This window comes from Bufo bufo, chromosome 3, assembly GCF_905171765.1.
Source record: "Bufo bufo chromosome 3, aBufBuf1.1, whole genome shotgun sequence".
In the NCBI taxonomy this organism is placed as follows: domain Eukaryota; kingdom Metazoa; phylum Chordata; class Amphibia; order Anura; family Bufonidae; genus Bufo; species Bufo bufo.
The window spans coordinates 634,888,853-634,909,374 of record NC_053391.1 but is presented as its reverse complement, the minus strand read 5'-3'; the positions used below and the strand labels follow the sequence as shown (position 1 = coordinate 634,909,374).

At 42.3% G+C, this 20,522-nt stretch overlaps 1 protein-coding gene across 1 annotated transcript in view; it reads right to left on the bottom strand.

Annotated features, from left to right (window-relative positions):
• Positions 1-2,015: 2,015 nt before the first annotated feature.
• The window catches only part of FLT1 (fms related receptor tyrosine kinase 1), a 74,226-nt gene continuing 55,719 nt past the window's right edge, over positions 2,016-20,522 (bottom strand). The window contains exons 11-13 of the mRNA XM_040426173.1: positions 14,226-14,343; positions 9,016-9,124; positions 2,016-5,066 (exon numbers count right to left, since the gene is read on the bottom strand). Coding sequence (XP_040282107.1) covers positions 4,669-5,066; positions 9,016-9,124; positions 14,226-14,343 — 625 coding nt within the window. The 3' untranslated portion in view covers positions 2,016-4,668. The remainder of the gene's footprint in view (positions 5,067-9,015; positions 9,125-14,225; positions 14,344-20,522) is intronic.

Genomic DNA, 20,522 nt, shown 5'->3' with positions numbered 1-20,522 from the left:
TATCTTACTTTATTAGGAATTCTAACATTCTATAGCACCCATTTCTCTAGTCACCATGCTGACATTGTATGTGATCAGCAATATGTAAAATATGTACAGTACTTCCATCCTAAAATGCTACAAAAACCTACATAATCTCTCGATGTTTAACACGTTGTCTGTAATCTCACCTCCATATAGAACAATATTACTTGGCGGAAAGTGGAACTCTCATTTCAGAAAACGTCTGACATGTCATAGGTTCCGTTTGTGGTGATCTGGACACTGAGACACCACTGACTGCTGAAATGAAGGACAGAAGCATTCCTAGAAAGTCTGCGAGTCTGCACACCACTAACCTTATTTTTCAAAGGAGTTCCAGAGGCAACCAGAGGGGCACAGCACTCAGCTGAGCTCTCCTACCCCTTTGTATCAACGATCGGCGGTGGTCTTGGCACCCAGATCACCACCAATCAAAACATCTGATATGTCACTCACTATGATATGTCAGAAGTTTTTTGAAGTGACTGCTGAACTTTTTAGTATTACGCTGAGAGTTCCATGAACCCTGGAGGTCTCCCCTCTCGTTTGATACACCAGACCTGGAACGTTAGTGGTACAAGCTTTATGAAACTGTGAACTGATCGACTACAGTACAGGGTCTTTCACTTACAATACATACGTGCACCATGTTCATATTTTCAGCAGTTTTTTTGCACGTTTTTTTGTTAGAGCTGGATGACAAAGTCGTTTATTTTATTAAACTGGGAAAACATTAAGTCATGTCCCAAGTCTGCAGATTTCTGAAGAATTCCATCTTGTGTGTCTACACTGTTTCTGTTTTCTGTCAATCCCATTCTTCCTGTCCCCTTTCCACAAATCTTCTATTTAAGGACTTGTTTATTTTGGATTAGTGCCCTAACGAAATCAATCCGAAAACAAGCTACGTTCAAGATATATATAGACTCCCCACTGGTCAGACAGCTTAGATGTCTATGCACAATTAAAGGAGATATGCCACTTTGGAAATAGCTGTGATATCGGTACAGTGATGTCATCAATAAAACAATAGAGAGGAATACAGATAGAACTAGGGCTGCATGCTAACTGGCTACACTGAGTAGTCAGGGAATGATACTGGCTCCTACGTCTACGTCCAGAAAAAGCACCACTCTTGTCTATTAGACTATTCAGTCTAAAGGAGCTGAGCTGCAACACCAGACACATCCCATGCACAAGAGTGGAGCTATTTCTAGGGGAAAAAAGCCCATTTTGCTCATTTTAATACCATCTGAACCCCTTTAAAGGGAATCTGTCACCAGGAAATGCACAATGCCTCGTAGAGCTAGTTCAGCTGAATATAATGTTACCTTTCACTTAGTGATCCATCTCTTCATTATGGAGAGAAAGTAATTTAAATCCATATGTCAATGATTGCTCATTTACATATGTATTTAAGTACTTTCTTAGGCTACTTTCACACTTGCGTTCAGAGCGGGTCCGTCTGGTATCTGCACAGACGGATCCGCTCCTATAATGCAAACGCTTAGATCCGTTCAGAACGGATCCGTTTGCATTACCATGAACAAAAAAAAAATTTAAAAAAATTATTATTATTTTTTATTTTTTTTCATGATAATGCAAACGGATCCGTTTTGACTTTACATTGAAAGTCAATGGGGGACGGATCTGTTTGAAAATTGAGCCATATTGTGTCAACTTCAAACGGATCCGTCCCCATTGACTTACATTGTAAGTCTGGACGGATCCGTTTGCCTCCGCACGGCCAGGCGGACACCCAAACGCTGCAAGCAGCGTTCAGGTGTCCGCCTGCTGAGCGGAACGGAGGCCGAGCGGAGCCAGACTGATGCATTCTGAGCGGATCCGCGTCCACTCAGAATGCATTAGGGCTGGACGGATGCGTTCGGGGCCGCTTGTGAGAGCCTTCAAACGGAGCTCACAAGCGGAGCCCCGAACGCTAGTGTGAAAGTAGCCTTAAGTGCACCAAGGGCTGTCCCAAGCCATTCTGTGCACCCGTGCTCCTCCTGCTTCCTTTGTCAGCCCCTGCCTATCCTTCTTGATTGACAGGGTCAGGTTCCTGCATAGTCACCCTGACTGGCCCTGGAAGAAGAGGGAGGGTCTGGTGAGGAAGTGGGAGGAACAAGGATGCATAGAGTAGCTTGGGCCCACCCTCTGGTTGTTTATCAGTGAATTTCCAGCTGACAGACTCCCCTTAAAAGGGTTGTCCAGCCTTTTTTAACTGATGGTTTATCCTTAGGATAGGCATCACTAGCTCATCTGCAGGGGTCCATCACCAATGTTGTTGTTACTCTGTAGCTACACAGAACAGCTGGTTGATGGGGGGGCCGGACCTGAGGATAGGCCATTGCTTAATAAAGGCTGGACAAGCCCTTTAAACCATTACCTATACCCACATAGCATATGCACAGTGTATGGCCTACAACTATTCTGATATACAGTATAAGCTTGCGGAGTCTAGCTTAAAATATGGACCTAAAGTGACAAATCCCATTGAAAAATAAGCCAATTATGCTACAAATTTTGCATTCAACATCTCAGAATACCATAATTAAGAGTTTTTATTTTGTTAAGGGGGGGGGTCACCGTCTCAGGCATTAATCTTGGTGCCACCGTCTCAGGCATTAATAGCCACCAGAATACAGAGGCTCATGAAGAAGCTAAATGCAAACCCTAGCTTGAAGACACCGGTGACAAAGCTGAATTTGTCCTATCATACAACAGTAAGCAGTGTAAGTCACACCTTTTCTTCAGTATATTTCTCAGTGCATTCCCATCCAAATATTTACTTATATACTTAAATTTTATATTAAAATATTAAAGGAATTATGTACAATCATCCAAAAAAAACATACAAAAGTATAGGTTATTTTTAAATATTTGCTGGCTTTTTACAATACAATAATTTTGAGATATGGCTGCACAGAATGCATATATGTACATTATAGACAAACATTTCAATCCGGAGATAACTATTGCCACTGAGGGTTATTAAATTAAAAAAAATATAAAAAATTCCACTGCGTGGAATATTGGATATTAAAAGTATTTTCAAAAATTGTATTGGTTACCTCCCTAGCTAACTCAACATATCCATCTTGACATCTTAAGAGTTTTCATCAAGAACTTCCTTCTGTATATGAAGGCATGATGCTGTACATGGCTGTATATGAAGGCATGATGCAGTACAGGTATACAGTATACATGTATGATATATGGTGTTACTATTTGGTGCTTATTGTTGATCAGTGTTTTATCTGACCTAAACTAGGAGATGAGTAGAATAAGTTAATATACCATATATATAAATCACATGTGTAGTTGCCTTCCAAGGCTGGATGTAGGGTTTTCCTACAACATATTGGCTATATGTTATTTCCAGTATGAAAGAACTAGGTCTCGATGGTTTCTTATATGTAATGGTTATTGGACAAGCACCATTGACCAAAAGTAATGTTTAGCACCTAGTCTTCTAGAGAAAAGTCCACTCTAAACATTACCATGAAGCAAGCAACAAAAACAGTTAGTGGACTTCTGATGACCTGTAGCTACACGTGGCCATCACAAAGGTCACCTATGACCTCCTGTTAAATAATCTTAAGAGTTGTCTTATTTGGTGCTCTTCCAAGTGATTGATCATGTGGCCATAACGCTATCTCTATAGGGTCACAATGACAATGAGGTTCTAAACAGCATGGTTAACCAGCTGTAGATCAACCTAGAAGATATCTGGTGCTTCCCAGTAGAAGTTAGAAAGCCATACTGATAATACCGAATTATCATATCCTACATGTTTTAATAAAGAATCCATCATGAAATCCCTTTATAAAAATACCTTTTACCCCCCCATACAATATAGATAAGGCGATCAATCAACCGATCAATCCACATCTTCTGGAGGTGTGTCAGACATTTCTAACCAGACGCATTGCCGTAGGGTCTGATACAAGCTATGCTGCCTTGGTGTTCTGTGTCTGATATTTGCTGCCATACATTTTAAAGCATTAAATAATTTAATAAAATAAAATAGCTATAATTGCATAAAACACTGTATTATAGCAGCTCAATCGTTAAGGTGCATTATAGCTACCTGGAAAAAGGAATGAATGTCAAATCATATGGAAACCAAGTGGTTGGAATTTCAAATGTGATGTCTCATATAAATTCTCTATTCATCGTGTTCCATATTTTCATCACATGGATTAAAACCATTATAAATCACCTAATTTTTCAAACCTGAGATTTGAATTAAAAGCAAGTTCTCCATATATTTTTGGTAGGTGATGTCTATCTTCAGACAAAATAATGTAAAAGTAACCCCTAACCCTTACAATATGTGCTACAGATCTGGCCTAATCTGGATAGAAAGACTATGTTCCGTCTCAGTACTGTACTCATTCTAGGCTTGGGTTAACACTGGAGCAAATCTGCAGAATAATCTTTGAATTTCATCTCTTCCATCTTTGGACTGGTTTATTTCTGGAAAATAAATGGCTTCCGATACAGTAGAGAATGATAAGAATGCAGTCTGCACTGGCGTGTAGCCACTGCTCCATACATCTGCAGCCATTTCTCCAGTCCTTCCAGGAAGTATAATAAGTACCTTTGATTTTCAATCACTATCTCTGAGAACGATGGCTCGAGTCATTCTTATTGGGTTACGCTACTTTCTGTAGTACAATTTTTTCTTCTTTGTTTAGAGGTCCGTGAAAAGTGAATTTTCCTACTGCAAGGTTCTCCCTTGATGACAATGTCTTTGCTCTGAGACATGAGGTCTCCAGTGAAGGTGTTGGTCGCCCTACACTCGTAGGTTCCTGAATCGGCTTGTGTCGCGTTTTGGATGACGGCGGTTAGAATGGTAGAATACTCTGTTGCGATTGCACTTCTCTGCTTACTGATGCTGTGGTTTATTGTTCGATTCCCGACTCTCCTGCGTAAAATCCAACTAATGTTTTTGTAAAGGTACTTGTTGACGGAACATGTTAAGGTCATGTTTTCACCTTCTTTAGCCACCCTGTCTATGCTTATGTGGAATCCACTGGGTACATCTGAAAGATTTAAAAGATACAGTATATACATAAAATGTATGTAATAGTGTGGTCATATCAAATTATTTTTCAGTACAAGCAGAATGTAATACCAATAGGAGCAGGAGTAAGGGCGCTTTCACATTCTTGCTATTCATTTCCGTTCTTCTGCTCCGTCATAGGATAACAGAAGTGCCGGAACTGACAGGAACAGAGACGAACAGATCCCATTGACTATAATTGGATCCATTAGGTTTCCGTTTGGGAAAAGGTTTTTTTTATCAGAGAAGAAAGACTTTTCTTTCTGCTATTTTTGACAAACTTTTTGAGAGCCTCAGATGTAGATGTGAATGAAGCTGAAAGATGGGCCAATCTCGAGTCTGGTAATTTGTACTGGAATGGGTTCTTTTGCCATAGGTTTAACAAACAAAAAAAATGATCTGTGCGGTAGGTTGGAGAGCGTGGGTGCTATGGGTGGGTGTTGTGTTTAACCCCTTCTGTGCTTGCTGTGTTTAACCCCATACCGCCCAGCTGGGTATTTAAAAGCTGATGCCTGCTTACAAACACAGACAGCACCATAGCCGCCGGGTGTCTGCTGTTTAAAATAGCAGACACCAGGGTCTAATGTATATGTGATCACGGCAACTGTGAGCTAAAAAAAAAAAACAAGAGCTCCTGGGCCTGCAAAAGATTCCTGTAGTGCATTGGAGTCTACGAGAGAAGCCATCTAATGATTGCATGTACAAGTTCCCTATGGGAACTTTAAAAAGTGTAAAAATAAAGTTTTTAAAGTTAGTTTAAAAATATTTTAAAAAGTAGAAATTCTAATCACCCTCCTTTCCTCAAAATCAAAATAAACGTTCGAAAAACGTACTATTGAAATATTAAATATTAAAATATTTATTCCATATAAAGACTAAGGCCTCTTTCACAAGAGCGTGACGGATTAGGTCCGGGTGCGTTCAGTGAAACTCGCACCATTTTGCAAGCAAATTCAGTCAGTTTTGTCTGTGATGTCGGTCAGTTGTTCAGTTTTTTTCCGCCTGGGTGCAATGCGTTTTGATGCGTTTTTCACGAGTGTGATAAAAAACTAAGGCTACGTCTACACGACGACATTTGTTGCGCGACATTTTGTTGCACTAATGCCGCGCAACAATTTTTATAATGGCAGTCTATGGTGTCGCACTGCAACATGCAACATGCTGCGACTGCGACAGTCGCAGAAAATCCATTCGAGATAGATTTTTCTGCGACTGTTGCGTCGCAGTCGCAGCATGTTGCATGTTGCAGTGCGACACCATAGACTGCCATTATAAAAAATGTCGGTCAACATTAGTGCAACAAAATGTTGCGCTACAAATGTTGCAGTGTAGTTGTGCCCAATCTGTCGCGCGACAAATGTCGTCGTGTAGACGTAGCCTAAAGGTTTACAAACAACATCTCTTAGCAACCATCAGTGAAAAACGCATTGCATTCGAACCTGCTTCCGGATACAATGCGTTTTTCACTGAAGCCCTATTCACTTCTATGGGAACAGGGCTGCGTGAAAAACGCAGGATATCGAACATGCTGCGTTTTTCACGCAACGCAGAACTGATGCGTGAAAAAAAAAATTCTTATGTACACAGACCCATTGAAATGAATGGGTCAGGATTCAGTGCAAGTGCTATGCGTTCACGTCACGCATTGCCCACGCGCAGAAAACTCTCTTGTGTGTGAAAGGGCCCCTTTCACACACAAGAGAGTTTTCTGCGCGTGGGCAATGCGTGACGTGAACGCATAGCACTTGCACTGAATCCTGACCCATTCATTTCAATGGGTCTGTGTACATAAGAATTTTTTGGTCACTTTAGCTCCCCCAAAAATTTTTTATGAAAAGTGATCAAAAAGTCACACACCCCAAAATGGCACCAATGAAAAGTAGAAATCACCCTGCAAAAAAAATAAACCCTCATATGGCTATATGAAAGGAAAAATCTGTAAAAACAGGGAGTAAAAAAACAAAACGCAAAAATGAAAAATCCTCCACAGTTGAAGGGGTTAATATTTCCCCTAGGATTCCATGGAACATCAAGAGCTGGTGCTTTGCTGCAAAAAAAAAAAAACACCAGAAAAAAAACATGTGACACGAGCACATTTTGGATTCAGGGTTGGATTTTCTGGACTCAGCTTAAAGAATGACTAAAAAGTCGGTGTGCTGCACCTCCAGCCAGAAATCAATGTGACGCGGAGCCGCACGGCCGCCGCAGTGATATATAATGGTTGTATTTACTTAAGTGATTTGAAACTTCCTGTGGAAATCGCTCCCAGGTTTCCTGATGGAAGATGCTGTTTATCTTTGCCAAGCACCACCAGGAATCTCAAAATAAAATGCAGCTTAGTGACATTGGGAATGCGAGAAGATAAGACTGTTCTGTTCCTGTTTCACCCTAGGTAATTGCAAACACACCCACAGCCCTGCTGTGTGCCAGAAAACGGACAAGGAAAGGCCGTCTCGCAGGTTACTTCAGTTTGATGTACTTGGACTGCAGCGACTACTTCAGAGGGTGAACCTTTTGGGAATGTTTTAAATCCCTGTCCTATTGTGAGCCTTGACTTATACAACTGTCAGACAGACGGTGACATGACCACCTACGAAGGCACGTCCTGTAGCCCATGCTGAGGTGGAGTAGTGCAGTCAAAACATCAATATCCAGCGGAAAACAGCAATTTCAGGCAAAAGGAAAACCTTTAACCATTGGTGCCGAGTGGGAAAGAATAGCAATGTGAGAGACGTGAGGCAGGAGGGTAAACCCAAAATCAGGCGGATTATTCCAGAGGAAATGTTTGAGATTCTACAGATTAGTCTTTTTTGACTAATCATGGAGTCATTTTGTTATAGAAAATGTTTTCTGTTTTTAAGGGCATCTGTCAGCAGTTTTGCACCTATGACACTGGCTGACCTGTTACATGTGCGCTTGGCAGCTGAAGGCATCCGTGTTGGTCCCATCTTCCTATGTGCCAGCATTGCTGGAAAAATAAAGTTTTTATATATGCAAATGAGCCTCTAGGAGCAACGGAGGCGTCGCTGTTACACCTAGAGGCTCTGCTCTCCCTGCAACTGCTGCGCCCTCTGAACATAGATTGACAGGGCCAGGCAGTGAAAACCTCATCTCACCTGGTTGTGTCAATCAAAGTGCAGAGGGTGTGGCAGTTGTAGAGAGAGCAGAGCCTCTAGGTGTAACGCCAACGCCCCCGTTGCTCCTAGAGGCTCATTTACATATATTAAAACTTAATTTCTCTCAGCAATGTGGGCACATATAAGGATGGGACCAACACAGATGTCTTCAGCTGCCAAGCGCACATGTAACCGGTCAGACAGTTTCATATAATTTGTAGAAAATAACAAAAAAAAAATAGATATACCGATATTATGATAGTGTTTAGAGATGAGCGAATTTTTGAAAAGTTCGATTTGGCTGATTCACAGAATTTTACAAAAATATTTGCTTTTTTCGTGCATTGTTTAGTGGGTGCAATGACAGGGAACTGTGATAGCGCCCCCCTCCCCCCCATTGTACCCCTCAGATGCTGCGTTCATACACGATCGCGGCATCTGAGTGTAAAAACTGTGTGAAATGAACATAATTTTTTTTTTTATCAAACTTACCGCCTCCATTTGCTTGCGACGGGCCGGTCACCGCCATCTTGCTTGAAGATCTGGCGCAAAATCTCGCGCAGTGCACGGGATTTCAGCCAAGATCTTCAATCAAGATGGCGGCTAGCGGCCCTTCGCGAGCAAATAGAGGAGGCGGTAAGTATGAATTTTTTTATTTTTTTTTACACTATTTCAGGTTAAATTGATTCGCTAACAAGAAGCACGAGGAAATTCGGCTCCGAGGAGAATCGAATTTATCCTGAAATTTGGATCGAATTCCACTTTGTGGGATTCGATTCGCTCATCTCTAACAGCGTTAGTACACGCTCTTACCTGTGACATAGAAATGTATATCTCTTCTTTCCATTCCTAATTTATTGGTGGCGGTGCAGGTATAGATGCCAGAGACCTGAGAATCATCTACCACAAGTAACCCTGCAGTCTGCAAAAGAGATTAAAAAGTCTAGTTGGTCGGATTGTCCATTATTAACAATCAAACCAATTTTTTTTTGCATTTAAAGGGGTACTACCAGTTTTCTCCTATCCACACAATAGCCGATGACTATTAGATAGGTGGTGATCCTCCCACTGGGACCCCTGCCGATCTCCAGAATGAGGACTCCATAACCCTCAGGGCCCCCTGAAATGAATGGAGTACCAGGTTGGGCTGCGCACTGCGGCTTCATTCATTTCTAAGGGAGTTTGGAAGACAAGCCTAGTATAGCGCTTGTCTATGTCCTGTGGTTAGGGGATAACCTCTGACACCCGGAATACCTGTGCTGGTTAGTGTAGTGGCCTTGCTGGGTTACTGCAGCTCAGCTCCCATTGAAGTAAATGCAAGCTAAGCTGCAGTAACCCAGTACGGCCACTACACTTTGAATGGAGCTGTCTGCTTCCTGTTCCATTCAGAGGCTGCAGGGACCATCTGATTGCTGGGGGCGCAGGGTGTCAGACCCTCACCCATCAATATCAGGAGCCTGGAAAACCCCTTGAATTCTGTAGAACGGCTTGGTGATATCATTTTGGAAATGTGGCTGGCTAAATTGGATTTATTGATATTTAATTGCCTGCTTCTTAGCGGGAGTCTACTTTAAACTCATAATCTGAAATAACAGATTTATAATATTACTCTGTAACCCGCATTGGGGTTAAAAGTAGTACTATGAGCCTTCTGTAAAACTGTTGCAGGAAAACTGAAGTGGCTGTTACAGGTTCATCACAATTTCAATAATTTTTTTAAAATAATTTTTATTCTATTGGCAATTATTTAAACCTTTATTATGTAGTATGGTTCAGAAAAGACAGAAATCCATCAAGTTTAAACAGCGCTGGGAAGTAGTAGCATAGAGTAAGGGCAATTAGTTAATATATTGCTTGCAAATCAGACTATGAATTAGATATGAGTAGAAAATCCATGTGTTATAAAAAAAAAAATGCATTTTCAAAGGTGAAGAAAATAAAACAATTAAAAAATCTATATGCATATATTTATAAATATGACTAAATATAAATAAATATTTAAATATTTTTATATATGACTATTGACTTTTGTATACATCACTGGGGAAGGCACTTTACCATAGACCACTTGAGTTTTATTCCTACTATTACTACTACAGTAATAGTAATAATGATGATATAATCCTGGAGTTTGCATGTACAGTTCTAGTCTAATAGCATTTCTACCGTGCTGCATATTCATGGTTAGATTCACATTATGACCCTCAGACCCCTGGATTGAACAGATGTGGGAAGTACATATGTTCATCCTATGAAGTGCACACAATACACTTCTCGTCACGTATCCACTGGACACTAAAATTAGCTGAAGCTTAAAGTGAAAAGACTGATCTGGATTGGAGACGTGAGAATATAAGTGTTTACGGTGTGGGAACTGAGTCATTAAAGAAAAGTGGAAGTTGATATATTACAAGTACGTACTCCACTTGTGTCATTGACTGTTTTAATGGTACACGCCATCCCCGCAATATGTGCCCAGAAAGTAGTCAGAGGAAATCTCAGTAGAACGCGATTGCTGTCATTCCTGTGTGCCTTAATGAGTTAGTCATAATAGGACATATTTCCTGTCCCTCACCTGCACCGGTCCAAATTTTATTTTGGCACAGTGTGCACCAAGCGGGTCAGAAATTCAGAGTGCAAATGAATACATTACATACTGTTAGTAGCTGCTTCTATTATCCAAAGGGGTAACAACGTGGAAGGCCTTACACTTAAAGGGGTTGTCCAATTTATATGAAAGCCTTCCCAAAGCTTGAATAATAAAAGAACTCACCACTTATGCCCCCGCTGTTTCCAGCACTAACCCTCAGGTCCTCACCTCCAGTTTGTGGTTACAGGCTGCAGCCGTGACATAGTTGAATAAGGCATGTGACTGCTGCAGCCAATCACTGGTCTCAGAGGTCACCCGCCGAGTTGCAGCGCTGGAAGCAGCGGAGTTGCAACGCTGGAAGCAGCAGAGTTGCAATGCTGGAAGCAGCAGAGTTGCAGTGCTGGAACCAGCAGAGTTGCAGTGCTGGAAGCAGCAGAGTTGCAGAGCTGGAAGCAGCAGAGTTGCAGAGCTGGAAGCAGCAGAGTTGCAGCGCTGGAAGCAGCAGAGTTGCAGCGCTGGAAGCATCAGAGTTGCAGCGCTGGAAGCAGCAGAGTTGCAGAGCTGGAAGCAGCAGAGTTGCAGCGCTGGAAGCAGCAGAGTTGCAGCGCTGGAAGCAGCAGAGTTGCAGTGCTGGAAGCAGCAGAGTTGCAGTGCTGGAAGCAGCAGAGTTGCAGTGCTGGAAGCAGCAGAGTTGCAGCGCTGGAAGCAGCAGAGTTGCAGCGCTGGAAGCAGCAGAGTTGCAGCGCTGGAAGCAGCAGAGTTGCAGTGCTGGAAGCAGCAGAGTTGCAGTGCTGGAAGCAGCAGAGTTGCAGTGCTGGAAGCAGCAGAGTTGCAGAGCTGGAAGCAGCAGAGTTGCAGCGCTGGAAACAGCGGGGGATTAAGTGGTGAGCAAATTTTTTAATTTATTGGGGTCTTTGGAGAAAGTGTAATGTCAGAAAACCCTCTTAATGGGATGACAACACTCCTGACTCGTATGCCAGTAAACAAAGTTCAAGTAATACTAAGAACTGTGAATTGCGCAATTCCTCTATCATTCCCCCTGGAAATGACAAATTGACAACTGTCTGTTACCCTGTCTCTTGTTAAAGGGACATGCTCTTTTACGTTGTGACACTATCCAATCAGTGCTGCCAGCGTGTAACAACCAGTTGTTAATTTATTCATCAATATCTTTGCAATGGAGAGGGTGAAATCCAAAGCCACTTACGCATCAAAAAGACACATGCAATTTATGCAGGTTTTATCATGGTCTTTGTGTCATTTTTTTGCTGCAGACCAACAGCAAAATCCGCAGTGGACTTAATCTCCACTGTGTTTTACTTCCCATGTGGATATATGATAAGGCTAAGGCCACAAGGGGTGGACATTCTGCTGCATTCTGCAGTTTAAATTGCAGATTTGAACTGTGCCCCATGTCAATTTATTGTGAAGATCTTCCCCACGGATTTCGCCATGAAGAGAGTAAAATACACAGCCATTTTCAGAGTAAAAACCTAGGGGGTCATTTTTATTAAGACTGGCATTTAAGATGCCAGTCTTAATAACCCTTATACTTGGCGGTGGATCCTCCAAAGTTATAAAGAGGTGTCGGCCTCTACATAACTTTGGCGTATCCAGCACCAGTCTAAATGTAAGCCAGCTTCCTTGCTGTTTTACATTTAGACCATTTTCTGTGCCTAAAACAGGCGTAAAAAATGATCAATGAGACGCCTTCCCCGCCCACGCCACGCCCACTTTTTTTTAGACCTGTCGTGAGCGGGGCAAAGTCGCAGATTACAGCGCAAATTACCTTTGTGCTGCAATCTGCGCCAAAATACGCCTATTATAGGCATATTTCTGGATAATAAATGACAACCCTAGTTTTTGTTGCAGTCTCTATAGCATTTTTTTTGCTGTGGATCTGTAGCAAATACAGCAGAAAAGTCTGCTCTGAATTTTGCAACAAAAAAATGCAACAAAAACTGCATGAATGTGGTTTTTGCTGCAGAAATGGCTGTGGAAGTATGAAATTGGCAGTGGAGATCCGCAGCATAACATTTCAAATCCATGATTCACGTTGCAGATTTTTTGAGACTTCTTAGGCCTCATGCACACGAACGTATTTTCATTCCGTTTTTTTTTTAATCATTTCAAAGGGTCCGCAAAAAAAACAGAAGGTACTCCGTGTGCATTCTGTTTCCGTATGCTATTCACAATCGGGACATGACCTGGGTAAGGTTTATTGAATAGTTTATTTACAAATGCCTATACAGGCGTTGAACCTATCTTGCCCCAGGAGAAAATTAATACTTCACTTTTATTGTTGCTGATTAAAATCTAAACTTGTGCTCAGTACCTTTAATTGAACTTAAACTATTGAACCAAAAAATCAAATAAGTTAAAAAAGTTAACAGTATTTTTAACTTATTTGATTTTTTGGTTCAATAGTTTAAGTTCAATTAAAGGTACTGAGCACAAGTTTAGATTTTAATCAGCAACAATAAAAGTGAAGTATTAATTTTCTCCTGGGGCAAGATAGGTTCAACGCCTGTATAGGCATTTGTAAATAAACTGTTTCCGCATGTCCGCATTTCCGTTCCGCAAAAAAAAATAGAACATGTCCCAGTATTGTCCGCAGTATGGACAAGGATAGTACTGTTGTATTAGGGGCCAGAGTTTCCGTTCCGCAAAATACGGAATGCACACGGATGTCATCCATATTTTTGGCGAATCCGTTTTTTTGCGCACCGCAAAATACATACGGTCGTGTGTGGGGTGGCCAGACATCCAGTTTTAGGCCAGACAGTCCGGTTTTCGGGCTCCCTGTCCTCCGTCCGGCGCAGGGCCTGGCCGGACGCAGGGATGTCCACCCTTTCAGTAGCTCACGGTCAGACAGCAGCACTGCGCTTTCTGAGCGTGAGATGCAGCAACTGACTGAGGCTTCTCTCACCCCCAGTCAGTCAATAGAGCCGTAGATATGGCTCCCTGTGGCTGACTGAGGGGGAGAGAACCACCCTGGCTGCCCCCAGCTCACCTTCCCCTTCTTCCCTTTCCTCCCCGTTTTTTACCCGGCGGCGATGGATTAGGGCATGGTTTCACGGAGATGGGGTGTGGCTTCCCAGGGGGCGCGGTTTGCCACTTTGGGGGTGTGGTCGGTTAGGTTCGGCTTTCTTGGGTGAAGCCAGTGACCACCCTAGTCGTGTGCATGAGGCCTTAAAGTCATGTCCACTTTGCTGGACCTGTACAACACTGCGGATTTGCCACACAAAAATCCACGGAGGCAAATCTGCCATGTGTGAGCATCTGTTTACAGTTGAAATCCACAGAAGCAAGGGTATATGTTTCCTTCCGGAACTACTTTCTATCCAGGAGGGGTTGCACGTTTAATGAAATACAAAGGGCTGAATAGTTATATTCATTTTAATGTCTCTAACATAACATTTTACTTCATTACCTTGTTCTTCCCCTCGATCAGACGTGTTCGCTCTGTGATACTGTAGATCTTGTTTCCCATGCTACTGCTGTTTTTCCCAACAATTAGAGGAACTGAACTGTCAGAGTGGAAATCGCACCTGTGAAGAGAGAAGGAAGAATAGATGAGAATAGACCGAATAGATCATTGAGCACGCACAGACAAGAAGAAGGGTCATGGGGTCAGCACCAAGGCTCCTTTAGGAGAAGTGGATTTCACTATGTGGTTGAACCTACAATGGGGCAGATTTTCTAATTCTGTCTAATATTTACACAGTGTAAAACTAGGCTGCATTTACACGCAGAGATCGAGCACACAATTGTCCAGAAGGAAGCGTTCCTTCCTGATAATTGCCTGCTTGTTAGTGGAGGTGAAATACTGAGTGGTCAAGTGATGGCTGCTGCTATCGCTCATCCTGATACAGCTGCACAATCTGCTGCCCAGAAACGATCATTTAAGTCTCCGCATGAATGACTGTCTCAACCGATGAACAAGCCTGTCACTCGTTCATCTGCTGCACCTTTAAACATGCAGATTATCAGGAATGAGCATTCATCGGAGAGTTCATCCCCAGTAGTCTCTCTGACAATCGTGCTGTATAAACCCGACTGTAGACTAGACAGTCCAAAGATTAACCAAAATTACCCCCCGTCTCAAGCTACTGTAAATAATATGCCTGTGAAGGTTCTCACTTCCAATACTGTTCTAACACCTCTCCCGAGGCAGTTTAACCACAGCTAATAGCTTCAGTATCTCACCTCTATGACTGAAGCATGAGTCACCAGTATTTAATGTGGGAGAATTCTCATACAAGCCATTCTAATTGAGAAAGCCAGTCGGCTGACTATGGAAACATCATCAAGAAAAAAAACATACAAGTCCAATTGTTCTGACTTATTTCTACTGGTATACTGTACATGAAAACTTTATACCACCTATTGATTGGATTACCTTACTGCAAAATGGTGGTAATACTTTTATGTCATATCCCTTCCTGCTAAGCCATGCCCCTTTCATCTAATCTATGGACCTTGTCTAATGAGGCTCAAAACACACGATAAGTATGCAAAGCATGTACACCAGTGTTTTTGGCACAAACTGAGGTCTTGCAGAAATCCAAGTGCTTAGTGCCAACGCAACCCCATGTAGATGAATGGAACTGTACTTTGAACAAATCTGCTGCTCATGACTATACCCTTATGGAGTTAAAGTGACCCTCCAGTTCAAGAATAAAAAATTCACAGCTGGAGAATGAACAGAACACTTAGGCTACTACTTTCACACTGGCGTTTTGGTTTCCGTTTGTCAGATTCGTTCAGAGATCTCACAAGCGGTCCAAAATGGATCAGTTTTGCCGCTCAGAATGCTTCAGTTTGTCATCGGTCAGTCACCATTCCGCTCTGGAGGCGGACACCAAAACACTGCCTGCAGAATTTTGCTGTCCGCCTGACGAAACTGAGCCAATCTGTCCTGGAACACAATGTAAGTCAATGGGGACGGATCCGTTTTCTCTGACACAATCTGGCACAATAGAAAACGGATCCATCTCCCATTGACTTTCAATGGAATTCATGACGTCTTGGCTATGTTACAGATAATGCAAACGGATCTGTTCATGACGGATGCATGCGGTTGTATTATTGCAACGGATCCGTTTTTGCAGATCCATGACGGATCCGCCCAAAATGCAAGTGTGAAACCTGGTGCCCTATTTTTCATCTTTATAGCTACAGATCCATCAGTTCCTGGGCTCTTCTTCTGCCATCCAAGATGGCCACACCACTTCTCAGACCACCTGATGTATACTGTGCATTTGGTAGCCCAAGATGACTACTGCTGCCCTTGGATTTGCCAGCACTCCTCATGTGAACAGTGCTTGCCAATCCAAAATCAGGGCTGGCTAAGTAGGAAGTGTCTTGGGCAGTGTGTGAGAAGCAATGCATCCATCTTGGAAGGGAGACGAGCCTGGGAATTGGTGGATCTGACCTAATAAGATGAAAAGGAGGCCACCATGTAAATGTTCTGTTTGTTCCCTAGTTAATGTGAATATTTTTCCTGAAACGGAGGGTTGTTTTGATATTATTATGCTCACTGAATCATTGCATTTTATATCCACTGCATATGTAAAGAAGTTTATTTCCTGGACATCACAGACCACAAGGATTCAATAGCTCCTCAGCAGCTAAATGTACAAAATCAGAAGTAAGAAGAAATGGAATTAGTGGAAGTATAAGCGATATGGAAATTTACCCAGGGATTCCCTCCCCCGGGAGTTAGGATGAAGCCAAGTGAAGTTACCAGGAAGGGTTGGTCTGAGACTGGCTTCACATATGAATGGAACAAGCTGTTCTTTCCAACACTGCCACATCAACCCATTAGTCAGCAGCAATCAACCACAGTCTATTAAAGAAAGTCCTGGCAACCACCAGGTCTCATCAATGAAGAGAATCCAGTAACCAGGAATATTTACAGGATGAGGTCTGAAAACCGTCAAACTCCTCCACTGCTTCTGATCATCACAATTAGAGATGAGCAAAGTTTTGAAAAATTTAATTTAGCAACTTCGCCGAAGTTCACCAAGAAATTAGATTTTTTACAAATTAATTTGCCACAAATCACTAAAAAAACAGGTATACCCAGGCCACCCCTCCTTAGGGTATGTCCACGCGCGGCGGCCGTGCTGCGGGTGGGTTGTGGCCATGCTACAGTGAAGAACCGCGTGGCCAATTAGCCCGCAGCTGTCTTTCATTTAATCATTATAGATGCTTTGCGATCCCGGGTTTGTCTCCTCCACACTTAGTTTCACGTTGTAACATGTGCAGCCTCTATTTTAGGAAAACCTGATTCATTACCACGAAGCGCGAGAACATTTAGATTCATTGCAAATCAAAGTTTTACTAAACTTTGGACCGAATTCCACTTCGAATACTTTGCTTTGCTCAACACTAATCACATTGTCCTGATACCATGTAGCCCTATTGTGAAAAATACTCTACAGAGCTCATGGCCTCCTACAGGGAAATCAAAACCTCCCCACATTTTGGGTATTCCTACACGGCACGTAAATTGCTGCTGCGGACTTGGCTGCGTGTTTGTTGCATATTTCACCCTCTGCATTGCAAATGGTGAAATTCATGGTGGAAATGCGCTGCAGATTTAAAATGCGTAGTCATGTCAATTTCGTCATGGATTCTTGCTGTGTAATGCTGAGAGTCAAAAACACCAAAACAGCTGGCTGCAGATGGGTCCGTTTTGGAGAAGGCTCTTGGTTGGTATCCCTAATGTGGCAAGGTCTGTTATAGGATGGACTATGAGTATTTGTACAGTAGTTATTTCCACTGAATGGCACTACAGTTTTTTTTTGTTTTGGAAGAGAATTTATCAGAGTTACCTTTTTTTTCCCCCAGGGATCATTTCCTGATCTATAAGACTCCCCTACACCAGCTCTGGTGTTCTCCACAAGGAGAAACAGTACCCCCTCTAGTAATTATACACATACTTATGTAGAACAGCTTCACAAATGTCTGATTGGTGAGGATTCCCAACAACCTTAATAACAGGAATGGCCAGTCCCCTGTTCCCAGTGAAGTCCCGCTCCATGAAAGAGAATCTGAGATGTAAAAGCAGCCAAGCAATAGTCCACAAAGAACTGACATTTATGGTACATCAAATAGATAAATATCTATAATGAGTAATCCCTTTTAAATGCTACAAGATTTGCACCACAAATAGATGCAGATGTTGGAGCATCTAGGAAACCTACTGTACATTGCAGATCACTGTATTCGGCAATCTCCATCAGTCTTATGGACTTTAAATGGAGTGGCAATGCACATGCCTGGCCACAGCTTCATTCAAATGGGATGAGACAAGATTCCCATTTTTTGTGTCCATGTTTGAAATCCAATAAAAGCTTAAGAATCTGGCTTTTTCTACAGTTTTTATGTGTATTTAACAATGGCATGAGCCCTACCAACAGAAGCTGCTGCATTGTGCAAAATAGGAGGGATATCAGCAATGTCTTCTATTGCTCTTTAACAGGATCCCCAGTCTTGTGATCATTGGGACTCCTAGTGGTGGGACTCCCAACAATACATATTATGGATAAGTCCTAAGTGTTGATCTTTAGAATACCCCTTTAACAAAATCATGAATCTTATGTGCTGGGCAGGTCTTGAAGCTACAAACGGACTATTTGGATATGTCTATAGGGGGTTTCTCCCCACCTCTGTCTCATAGGAGTGTATAAAAAAGTTGAAGAGCCAATATTTTATTGCAATATCGGGGCAAGTTCATAGAATGCGTACAGAAGAGCAAAGTGGTCATCTCCATGCATACTTTTAAAGGACTATCACAGCTACAGGTAAATAACCGCCATACATTACTATGCTGCAACTGGTCATTATCTTACAAATTGCGTAAATTATCTCAAGTGCATCTCTATATTTTCACAAATTCAGGGAATACTCTTTCTCCTTATGGAGAGACAGTGATTTGCAGTGATGAGGGGCAATCACCCTGAAACAGCCGTCTGCAGATGAGACTGTTTATAAGGTTGAACATTGACTTATGGAATAGCTACCTTATATCTGGTGGCATTAGAGGTATTTGCATCCCTTTCTTTCCAGAATTCCAGAGGAGCATGCATGGCCTATAAGTCTATAAAGGAGAGATAGTACCCCCCAAATCCTGAATAAGGCTTCTCACCCAGTCAAGCCAGTACTCTCTGCTCTGCACTGATGAGGGGCAATCACCCTAAAACAGCCTTCTGCAGATGAAATGCAGGCTTATTTTTTCTATCCAAGTCATGTCTCAAGGCCTATTTAAAGGGTCAAATATTGACTTATAGGATAGCTGCCTTAAATCTGGTGGCATCAGAGGCCGAGCTTGCTAAGAGATCATTTGCATACCCTATTCCCTATTATGCACCGTTTTCCCAATAGTTACGATATATAGGGGCCATGTGTTGATAGTTGGAGGTAACCCGAGGTACGGCATTGACCCCCACAGATTCTTCCTTGCGTGGAGTATTTTATTAACATGATTTTTATTTTCACATCCTTAACCAGGGAAACACAATAATACTTTCATGAGTTATTGTCCTTCCAGATCCGTTATTGCTTTCCATCCAGTAGAGGTCAAGAAAGTCATAGACCTCATTATACTCACAAGGATACCCAAGCCACTGAATTCCTTCCTTGCTGCAAAGTCTTTCTAGGTTAAGAGTACTTTGAAGGGGAGGCAAGTGGCTTGGGATTTGGATTATTTATTCTTGACTTTCCGACGGCCCCGTCCTTGACCACGGTCTTGTGTTTTTCTTTCTGTTTGCCATGAATGAGGAGGGATAGACTTTAACAGAAGTCATCATTTCTATTTTAATATTTTTAAACCAAAAAGGAGGTGAGGGGGAGGAAGACGGCCATAAATCTGGCAGTACACAGTAGCAGGAAGCCGAGAGCCCCTGCAATTATTTTTTCAAAGTTCTTAGAGCAATTCCACACTTCCACCAGGAATTCACGTGTTAACCCTTTGATGATAAGGACATTGCGAATCTTCAATTCTTTCACCCTTTACCTTGAGTAGTCCATGACAAGGGGTTCAGTAGCATTGGACTGTGTTGTTAGACTGCCTTGAGCGCTCATTAAGGTGAGGCGTCTGAATAAGACTTATTGTGCTTGGGGCATCTCTTCATCGCTACAGGGGTTAATGCAAGATTGGGGGATATAATGCGACCCTTAAGAATACATAAAGCTTTTAAGGAAGTAAATTGTGCCATGTTTGAAGATGCAAAGATAAGAGCATTGCTGGGAACGGTCTTGTATTGGGGAGGAAGCCAAACAAGAAGAGGAAAGCAGCGTACGCTCCTGATTTCGCACAGGAAGCTCAGAACACCTCCTGCCAAAGGCAGATAAGACGGCTCCCATGGCCTATTCTGGACCGGGCCACTGTTATCAACCTTTAGCTGTAACACTGTCCTCGAGATACTTCACTCAGTTCACTCCCTGTGTTCTCAACCATTTTTAATAGCTACTGCTGCCATTACTAGACATCATGCCAAAGACAATAGAATGATATAATTATAACTGCTGAATGAAAAGCGTTTCCGGGGCAAGCGTGTACTACATGACATTTGTATACAGTACTCGTGCGCTGTAATAAATGAGCCTTGTGATCGAACTGTGGTGGACTGTAAAGAGCCGCACAATAGTGAACATGCTCAGTGTGATTCCTTCTCCATAGGGATGCTGGATGTACTGCACAGTCCACTACCAGCAACCA